The following is a 10,622-nucleotide window of genomic DNA, read 5'->3' as shown; positions in this document are numbered from 1 at the left end:
CTATTGGGCTCTATCATATCTACATTTGAAACTGTGTATGTAGTCCGCCTCCACCAGTCTCGGGAAACTTTAAAGTTACACAGTCGATCTGGAGTGGCCATTTTGGGCGCCTGACGGCAGAGTGGACAGCGCTTCGGATTCATAGTCCGGAGGTTCCGGGTTCGATTCCCGATGGAGGTGGAGACAAATGGGCAAAATGTTTTTCAACCTGATGCCCTTGTTACCTAGCAGTAAATAGGTACCTGGGAGTTACAGCTGTTAAGTGAACAGAGGCATTAGGTGAAAGGAAACTTGCCCAACCATTTGTCTTGGCTGGCAACCAAGCCATCACATGTCCCCCAAATGTGGGATGGTATGCATTGCTTGTAATAAATTAGCTTACTAAATGCTAAGCCATTCTTGTTTTAGGTTATGGCCCTATGGGGGGCTGGCCGGCCGAGCGGACAGCACGCTGGATACGTGATCCTGGGTTCGATCCCGGGCGCCGGCGAGAAACAATGGGCAGGGTTTCTTTCACCCTATGCCCCTGTTACCTAGCAGTAAAATAGGTACCTGGGTGTTAGTCAGCTGTCACGGGCTGCTTCCTGGGGGTGGAGGCCTGGTCGAGGACCGGGCCGTAGGGACACTAAAGCCCCGAAATCAACTCGACATAACCTCAAGATGGTTATTTCTGATTATCCTGGTTTCTATCTGAGAGCTCTGCCTGATTTTCTCGCTGATAAATCATTGATTTCTTTGTGCGCCTATTATCAATGTTGATATTTTTCCTCCTGGCTCATTAATAAAATTAAACATGCTGCTACTTTCTTTGACTATCCAGAAATTTTCTGGTTAAAAAGGTGAACAAATGGCTAGTCCTTTAATAGTTGTACTGCGTGGGAATTGTTCTATTACATTGTGTGAGGTTAGAAGGGGTGGGTGGGTGGGTAAGTCAGCTCATGGTTATGTATTATACATGTTGTACCACTCCTGTAATGGTGTATATACTGTAGTGTGGTGGAGGGAAACGTCTGCAAAAACAAAGAATACCAAAGAGCCACCCCCCTTCCCACCAAAAAAAAAAAAAAAATAATTGACTAGATATATAAAACTATACATCTCTGGTCTACATACTGTATACTTTATTTGGTACAAATGTGGCTTTCATATCAAAACTATTATAGCTAACATTCTGAGAGATTCAGAGCCAACATTCATTACAAAGTAGAAATATAAGAAATTTGTAAAGAAATCAATCTTGGTCTGCAGTACTGTATCTAAAATACTGTAGGTGAATTTAAAATACAGAGTCCCCTCATGGGAATTGCCTTGACAAGAGTCCATGGGCCATTCTCCAGCAGATGGAGGGATGGAGGAGGGAGGTTTTGTACCCCTCTTGGCTGTCATTGCAGCATATGGATGAACACACACAAACACTGCAACATGAACACCAGGTCATTGTACTGCCCACTAGAGGAGCTGCCCTGTGAAGAGCTAAGGATGTCCAGGCCACAGTTAAATAGGGAATTGGGTCTTTGTGCCAGAGTGGACAAACATCATTTGACCATTTGACATTTTTGCCCACTGATGGTAAAGGTCGGTGGTTTTCTTTCCCCCTATTGAAAGTGTGCCACTCAGGACAAGATACCCTGTGCTTGGTGGCCTGCTCTAGATTTCCTTCACTGCCCTGGTATAGGTATTTCATGGCAATGTGGGCCTTCCTCCATCCTTGTAAATTCCAACCTGTTATAGATTTTGCATTCTCTACTTCCTTAATGGTATTACCAGCTTTTAAAGGATTATGTAAAAAAAATCAATGCATGGGCTGTGAGCTGGATAAGTACTGTATAGTAAACTGAAAAAGCGGCATTCTGAAAGTTAAAACTAATACTTCTAATGTCTTTGCTCATTTAGATTTGAATCAACATTTTTTGAGTTCATGCCAATGATCTAGCAATTTGTAGTTACTGCTCTAAGGATAAAAATTGTTGCGAAAGGCCAATTACCTTTAGTTCCAGAGTTGTGCAATTAAACACAATTAGGCCAATTGTGCAATTAGTTCCAGAGTTGTGCAATAATTGCAAAAATGCAATTATTAACCAGACCACACACTAGAAAATGAAGGGACGATGACGCTTCGGTCTGTCCTGGACCATTCTCAAGTAGACTGTTAACATGTGCAATTACTATGTTAATTAACAATACTTGGGCATAAAATTTTGGCCATTACTTGGTGAACAAAAATTTGTACTGCAAATATTGTGGGGGATATAAATTCACATTAAAAGTAACTAAAAATTTGTATAGCATTTTTTTTACAATAAACCCTGTCACCCTTCTTAAACCCTTGGCTTGGTGGGTGACAGATGTACTAAAGTATGATGAAGCACACTTCAAAAACAAACTAGGTAGGTCCAATTTGGCCACCAGTTGGTCTAGAAACTCCTCGCCAGCTCCAATCCATGGGTTCAGGTAACATGGAAGTAAAAAAAAAATTAAATAAATGTAAAGGTAACGTTCATAACTTAGTGAGGCATATTCAGGCCTCACTAACAAAAAAGCTCTATGCACCAGATGAATTTGTAACTGAGAATTACACCAGAATGTATGGGGGAGGCCTGGTCGAGGACTGGGACACTAAGCCCCGAAATCGTCACAAACCCCCTACCTTACCAAGGTAAGGTAGGGGGATTGCGTGGAAAATTGGATTGGGTATTGGCTCAGTGCCTCCAAATTCTGAGAGTTTGGGCAGACTTCAGGTTATGTAACTTGCAAGCACATCGTGGTCCATGGGTTAAGGTGCGTATCCAGGGTGATCGGGATGCTGGTTTAAATGACCATGTGTAAACTGTTCGTCTCCCACTAGTACTGTAGTGCTAATGGGTAACACAGTGGGATGCCTCATTCAAGAGATTACAAAGGACTAAAGTCTTGAAAGTTGATCATAAATGATTACTGAAATCAGTGAATTATGCTACACATTTGATAGAGGTAACACTTGGATTTAAAATAGTCATTCCTTTTGGAAATGTACTAAATTTTATGTAGCAATAAAATTAATATTTGTCTGCAAACTATACATATATTGAATAAAGTGCTTAATTACATCAGAGTAAGAAATATTGAATTACAGGTATATTATCTTAGTAAACTTTCTCAAAGGTAATTTGACTGTATTATGGGTCTCTTCTACTTGGTTAACATGTAGAAAATGTCACAATAATGTTAAACACAGCCCACCACACGCCTTTTTTGTTAACTTTTGTTAGATCGATGCTGGAATATGCAGTGGTTATATGGTGCCCATATCTTAAGCAGCACATCAACAAACTGGAAAAGGTGCAATGACATGCATCTAAATGGCTCCCAGAACTGAAGGACAAAGGACAAGACACAAGAGGAGAGGCTAGAGGCATTTAAAATGCCAAAACTAGAAGATGGATAAAAAAAAGAGGCGATACGTACAAAATAGTAACGGGAATCAATAAAATTTATGGAGAAGAATTCCTAAGACCTGGAACTTCAAGAACAAGGTCATATATTTAAACTAAGTAAACAAAGCTGCCAAAGGAATATAAGAAAATTCACTTTCACTAACAGAGTGGTAGGCAGTTGGAATAAGTAAGGTGAGAAGGTGGTGGTGGTCAAGTCAATAATTTCAAAGCGTTATATGACAGTGCTGGGAAGACGGGACACCACGAGCGTAGCTCTCGTCCTGTAACTACACTTGGGTAATTCCACACACGACGTGAAAGTAACGCTGTTTTGGTCCATCCCGGACTCTTATCACATTGGCCCACAGCAAGTGGAAGTTGTATCAACATGGGACAAGATGGAAAGTGAGGGAAAAGCAGTAAGGGGTGAATGGGAAAGTATAGTGCAATAAGAGCTAATATGAGGGCACGAGAATAAAGGTAACTGCAGGTCTATTGGCAACTAAACAATGTAGGCAAAAAAGTGATGAAATGAGAACTGGTAATACACAAATAGGAAGAAAGGGGCAAATAGCCAACCTGAATCACACTTAAGATAATTAAAGCATTAAAATATACGCTGAGAAAGTAGTGTCGACAGCAACAAAGCCAGGACTAGGGTTCATGTTGGGCTTCTGTAAGTTATCTGAAAAAAAGTTATTCCTTAAAAGTTGCTTAGTAGTAGTTTATATGCAACTGGGGAAATGGTTTAGAGTATTTAGTGTTTAAAGTATAAATACAGTTTAGCAACTGTTTGATTCTAAATGGTTAGCAGGATTGAATTCCCCCCCCCCCTACTTTTTCCCAATTGCTACATTTAATGCAAAAAAATTGCTACCATGTGTTTGTTGGTTTTCAATCATATAACATGTTAACAGTGTAGAGTTTACACAATACCACTAACAATCACTTTATATACATTAAAGTATTATGTAATTTTTATGTGGAAACAAATATCTTGCACATACATAACATGGCTTGACAGACAACCAAACATTCCCAAAGGGAACGGCAAAAAAAAATTGCAAAATTCTCAATTATGCTGGGGAATACTCAGTAAATGGCAGATGATGAGTTGTTATAACACTTGCACAGACTGTTATAACAACTCCTAAGGTTGCAGGATCCATAGGTTTTTTATGAAGTTATCTTAATGGCCGTCTCCCACAGTCTGGAACCTGTCGCTACCCTCTCCTATACAACTTGATTCTAATGTATAGCTGGAGGTACGTATTATGCACCCACTGCTATATGTACTACTATAGTGGTGAAAAGACAAACTAGGCTTGTCCGTGTTAATTCCTATAATATCCAAAGCATGAAGGACTCTTACCCATGCCTGAAACACCTGAAACACTGTTAGTAGTTTTATTAAATATGCATTTTATGTAACCACTATTCAACAACTGTACCATGTTCTGTATTTTCTAATACATATTACTATTTTTTTTTATCATTTATTACAAGCATATTGAGTTCACTCCCCTGTACTGTAACTGTTAACTTTACACAGGCTTAACCTTCCTGACCTACATGTGTTTTGAATGGTGCTTGTAAAGTTTAGTTAACATGCATAAACTTGCAACATTTTTCACAGAGTACTGGAGGGGGGGGGGGCGGGCATGGGCATGGGGTAATGTTGGTGGTTTGTTTAGAGTTATGGGGAACTCTGGTGTTGTGAAAGATGAGTGTAATGACACTGTACAGTCACAAGACCCAGAAGGGTATGCAATACTCTCCCTAAGTGATGATGACTTCATGCAGGGACGAAACACACTTGTTAGTTGTATATAAGAATGACTGAATGATTAACTCGTTAGCATTACAAGCACTAATTATGCATAGGTGGCCAGGGTTGTAACTTTTGTGATGGAATATTTATAAATTAAATGCAAGATTAATTGGGATGTCCATGTACAGCAGCCGTTCATACCTAGTGAATCACTTTGGGAACTCTCATCGTAGCTTTACTATTAACACGTTATTTTTTACAAACTCGAGAAAGTCTACATCAAATGAAATATTATTCCTTCAAGCTAACACTTTTAATATTATTAAAATTAATTTGTATTTCTCTATTTGCACAAATAATTGTGTACAGTGCTAGTTTAGTGCTAGTTTAGTGCTAGTTTAGTGCTCGGTTAATGAGGTTCAGACCACCACCACCTGAAGGCCAGACCCTTTAAGTATATTTCCTCCTTTCTGATCATTTGTATAATGAATACAAAAAGACTGTTTTTGTTTTTTATTACAAAATTTAAATATTATAAAGCACATTAACATTTCAATAATTTACAGACCTGATACATTTTATATCACTTTTCTCAGTAAGCAAAGTAGCTGAACCGAGACCCACCTATTAAAACACCAATAAATACTACTCGACTAATCACAAGATGATATACACAAAGAAGCATTTGTACCACCAAATCCAAAAGAATTTGTTAGAGCAATTCTTCTGTCAGCCACCTGCAGCCATCCCTTGGCTTCCATTGGTACAAAATCTAGATCCAAACCGGGTCCTGGATTATTGAGGTTAAGTGTGGGAGGTATGTAGCCAGCATGACAAGCCACAACAGTCAGGATAGCCTCCACTGCACCAGCTGCTCCCAGCAGGTGACCAATTGCGCCTTTAGTTGAAGACACATGTAGGTTTTGAGCGTGGTCTTTAAAGAGTGACTTTATCGCCTCGACTTCAATTGCATCTCCTAAAGGTGTTGATGTTGCATGAGCATTTATGTATCTAATGTCTTCTGGGTGTACGTGTGCTTCCTGGATGGCCCGGGCCATTGCTCTCACTGCTCCTCTCCCATCTTCTCTTGGTGCCGTGTAATGGTGTGCATCTCCCGTTGACCCATAACCTAGGATCTCTCCATAAATATTTGCTCCACGTTCTTTGGCATGCTCATACTCCTCCAATACTAGTATCCCCGCTCCTTCACCCATGACGAATCCTTCTCGCTGGGCATCAAAAGGTCGAGATGCGCTCTCTGGACAGTCGTTAAAATTGGTGGCAAGTGCTCTGAGTCGACAGAACCCAGCAATACTCAATGGACTTATACTGGCCTCTGTACCTCCACATACCATCACATCTGCATCGCCACTTTTAATAAATCGAAAAGCATCGCCAACAGCATGAGCTCCAGTGGCACATGCTGTCGACACACTATGATTAGGGCCCTGAAAAGAATATTTCATGCTAATCTGCCCAGCTGCCATATTGGTCAAAATTCTGGGAACAAAATATGGACTAACTTTACTGTACTTGCATTGGAGCTTCTCATTAGTAGCTATAATATCATCCAGGTCCACCATCCCCATTCCTACAGCTACACCTGTCCGTTCCTGTTGATCTCTGTCGTCTGGTTTCCACTTTGCATCTTCTATGGCCTCTTGTGCAGCAACCAAAGCAAATGTAATGGCAGGAGTCATTGCACGCAATTCACTTGCATTAAAATGTGACGAAAGATCCAGTTCTCCCTCCTCCTTTCCTCGAGGAACACGCGCAGCCACACGACATGGCATCTGAAACATACAAATTTTAAAATGTATATACAGTGAAGTCTTTAATGAATCTTGTAAATATAAATTCTCTAATTGCCAAGAACTTTGAACCTGTTAACATTATAATATATGTACAACACTGTCCCTAAATTTACAAGTGGGACACTTTCCACAAAGGCATTTGCAAGTCGGTCGTTTTAACTGTGAACAAGATTTAAAATGGTTTCTGGACTAAAAAAATTACACTATTTTTTTCCAAACAAATTTGTGTTGTATAACAAACCCTTTGCTTTATTCATGTTGAATGATACAGCCCTGCTTTTCTGTATTTTTGAAGAGTGAAGGTAAAGGAAGAGGGCCACTGAAGGTGTTGAAGCAAGGGAGGCTGAGATAGATGGGTCATCTACAGTGTCGCTGCCTAATGTAAAGTGTTAACATTTTTAACACTTTAGGCATTGGTAATAGTGGCACCTCCAAAACTTGTTAAAAGCAAAATTAAAAAATTTATTCATGCTCTTCTATTTTCCATGCTCTATGAAGAAAGTTTAAGAGTGGAATCTTAAGTTCAGTCTCGTATGATGTACGTCTACAGCAGACCATGTTTGTAAAGAATTGTCCATCATTGATATTTTCTCTCGTTCCCCCAGCCATGTGGATTTTTTTTTAAAACATCCTAAAGCTGTATTCACCTAGTTGTGCTGGAAGGGGTTGAGCTCTGCTCTTTCTGCTCGCCTTTCAACTGTCGATCAATCGACTGGTATTAATATTGTATGTATTTATTTTTCTCCACATACACACACACACCCAGGAACCAGCCCATAACAGCTGTCTAACTCCCAGGTACCTATTTACTGCTAGGTAACAAGGGCATCAGGGAGAAAGAAACTCTGCCCATTTGTGTCTGTAGTCCAGGAATCAAACCCAGGTTACAGGATTAAGAATCCCGCTTACTGTCCACTCGGCTACCAGGCCCCTGTGTAGCTATATGGATGTAAAGTAGCTCTGTTAATTACACACAGCAATCACAATTGCGTGATGCATCAAATGAACAAATCCACAAGGGCAGTGACGAGGATTCGAACCTGCATCAGAGAGCATCCCATACCATGTCGTAACTCAATTGATTAGGCAGCGTCTGGGATGCTCTCGGACGCAGGTTCGAATCCTCGTCACGGCCCTTGTGGATTTGTAGCTCTGTTAGTTACTGGAAATTATGGATCGTGCAGTAGATAAAGATACAAAAGCAGGGACTTTTGGAGGCCTCTTGTAATATTATTCATTGGTAGAATACTCCTTGTAAGCTTCACTCTAAAGCCTAAGCTGGCAATCATTCAGACACTATGAAGGGTCATACAGCATAGGTTTTTGTTAAGAGATCTTGCAGTAACCAATTTAATTCATTAAAGGCTGTATATATGGAATACATTTTTTTTTACTGTAAAATACTTTTATTCACAGTATAGTATGTTATAAAACACGTCTGGTGTAAAAATGTGCCAGTGGCATTAGGAAATGCAATGAAATGTCTATACTGGTAAAATACTAGTTTTTGATTGCACTTTCATATTTATCACTGACTCGCTGTAAGGAGAGTGAACAGGTTAGCAGGTGAATAAGCTGACCTGGCTAATGAGTCAGAGGTAGACCATGCAAGCACAAATACTGGTACAGTATTTCCATCACCTAGTGTCACATTTTTTAAGTTTTAAAAAAAAATCTAGAATGCTAGTTAATTTTTTAATTAGAATAACAAAACGACAATAAAGATGCGTTTCTTCAGATGCTAATGGAGGTTAAACCTTCAAACGCTCTTTAACATGTGGCAACATTCTCCACCTAGGCTCCAATACTGTAATTATAAATCGACCATTTCTTTGAATAAGTTCTTTCCTAGTTACTTTTTACTAAATATCAAATAAAGTCGGATAATTCCCACTGTGTACCTACCTGAACACTAAATAAAGATATTTTTAGATAAAGTAATATTTTAAATAAATATATTAAATAAAGATATTTTTAGATAAAGATAATAGTTTCCTGCCCGAAACGCTTTGCATAATAGTGGCTTTAGGCATTGTATGTCCTAGCTCTATCTATAAATCTATAATTTTTTGTAAAACCCCTTGTATGTATGTACCTTATCTGAATAAACATTTATTTATTTATATGTCCACTACACAGCATGCTGCTCTTGCACGACACACCAAGCCAACCTCAACAATAATCTACGTAATCTTTGAAATTTCAACTGTAATGTCAGAGTGCAAAAAATATCTAACCAAACTGAAAAGTACGACTGTCATATGTTTATGGTACTGTAACTAACATGGGAAATACTATACATCTATGAGAACTATTGCCAGGAAAGTTGCTATTGGTCATGATCAAATAGCTTTAAGTGCTGGTTGCACGGTCTCAATTGACCAAGTTAATTTTAGGCATTGAATGAGTTAAGACTGATGACACTTCTACAGAAGCACAAGTGCTGTACAGCACCTGTTACACATAAAGGACCACAAAATATGTACAGTAATTATAAAGTGTAAGCCAGAATAACTATACATCTCTGTGTAGCACCATATAGACTGCCTCTGTCTCACCCTAATAACTATTTTATTTCCAAAGTTCCCACCTGTGAGAAGCGAGGATCTGTGAGCGCCGAAGTTGCTACCTTGCCAGAAGTCAAACGGAGCCAGTTATGAGGTGTTCCAACTCCGAGAGGTGTCACTAGTCCAAGTCCAGTCACTACCACGCGACGCACACAACTCATCCTCCTGCTAAGGTAAATATATTAACGTTGACTTGTAACTAAACAGAGCCATGATGTGAAAGGAAATGTGCCTAACCATTTCAATCCTGCCCGGTAATCAAACCTGGGCTCCCCGAGTGCAAGTCCTGAACGAAGCCCACTGTACTAAGGGACCCTATGTAGTGAAACTACTTCTTCCCCTAATTTGTTCAGTGCTCAAGGGCACTTTGAGGGTGATACGTTTGTGTTTAAAATCTATTCTGGCACTGTAACATCAGCAGTGAACAGAGATAATGTTCAATTGTGTCTAACTTTGCAGTGGCTACAAAGCTCATTTATATGACACCAACCCTGGCCCAAACAAACCTGACCATAACCAGGGTCTTAATATAACACACTTATCAAGCTGGGCCCTAATCTGCAGGGACTAACCAACCTCTTAACCTTGGACTTCAGTGTTTACAAAACAATCACCCATACAAATGGAAGAAGTGTCAACATCTTGCACTGAAGTCAAATGATCTTAATCCCAAGCTTGTTATCGTCAAAGAATTATTGGCACCTACAAACTTTATATTCTTCGTCACGTGCATAGTAGGAACATTGTAGAATGAAGAAGCATGTTTACCAGGTGACGTCGCTTACACTCCGAGGCGCCCACAGCCGTCGCTTACACTCTGATACTTATTTATTTTTTATTTATTTATTTAGTTTAGTTATTTATATACAAGAAGGTACATTGGGTAAACCCTATATACACAATAACAACGCGTCGCCAACAACTAAATTATTATTTTTTAGTATTCTGAATATTACTTAAATTACAAAATAAATATAATTCATATTTGATATGTACCCGCCATATAAATATATTGAGGGTGCTGGGAGAAGGGCAGACCTCCCCAAAAATTAGGTAG

The 10,622-nt window shown here is 39.4% G+C and overlaps 1 protein-coding gene across 5 annotated transcripts; it reads right to left on the bottom strand.

Moving 5' to 3' along the window:
• Positions 1–5,685: 5,685 nt before the first annotated feature.
• Positions 5,686–10,394, bottom strand: LOC123770506 (3-oxoacyl-[acyl-carrier-protein] synthase, mitochondrial). Of its 5 annotated transcripts, none has more exons than XM_045762452.2 (3): positions 10,334–10,394; positions 9,589–9,733; positions 5,686–6,977 (listed from the first exon to the last, which is right to left on the bottom strand). In XM_045762452.2, the coding sequence occupies exons 2-3, from the start codon at positions 9,724–9,726 to the stop codon at positions 5,838–5,840; spliced, it is 1,278 nt and encodes a 425-aa protein (XP_045618408.2). In that variant the 5' UTR covers positions 9,727–9,733; positions 10,334–10,394; the 3' UTR covers positions 5,686–5,837. The 5 variants fall into 5 exon arrangements, with proteins under 5 accessions (XP_045618408.2, XP_045618405.2, XP_045618403.2 ...); XM_045762449.2 differs by having other exon boundaries at positions 10,272–10,383; XM_045762447.2 differs by lacking the exon at positions 10,334–10,394 and adding an exon at positions 10,276–10,322.
• Positions 10,395–10,622: the final 228 nt, after the last annotated feature.

Source organism: Procambarus clarkii, chromosome 46, assembly GCF_040958095.1.
Source record: "Procambarus clarkii isolate CNS0578487 chromosome 46, FALCON_Pclarkii_2.0, whole genome shotgun sequence".
Taxonomy (NCBI): Eukaryota; Metazoa; Arthropoda; class Malacostraca; order Decapoda; family Cambaridae; genus Procambarus; species Procambarus clarkii.
Note: the sequence above shows the minus strand (reverse complement) of the source record. Positions and strands in the feature narration are given on the sequence as shown.

Bases quoted from the DNA above. Each gene is read 5' to 3' on its own strand.
- LOC123770506 (XM_045762447.2), bottom strand. From the start codon at position 10,298: ATGCACGTGACGAAGAATATAAA. The intron at 9,734-10,275 runs GTTTGTAGGTGC...TATTTACCTTAG, and splicing joins CACGTGACGAAGAATATAAA to CAGGAGGATGAGTTGTGTGC. The intron at 6,978-9,588 runs GTGGGAACTTTG...TGTATGTTTCAG, and splicing joins CAGATCCTCGCTTCTCACAG to ATGCCATGTCGTGTGGCTGC.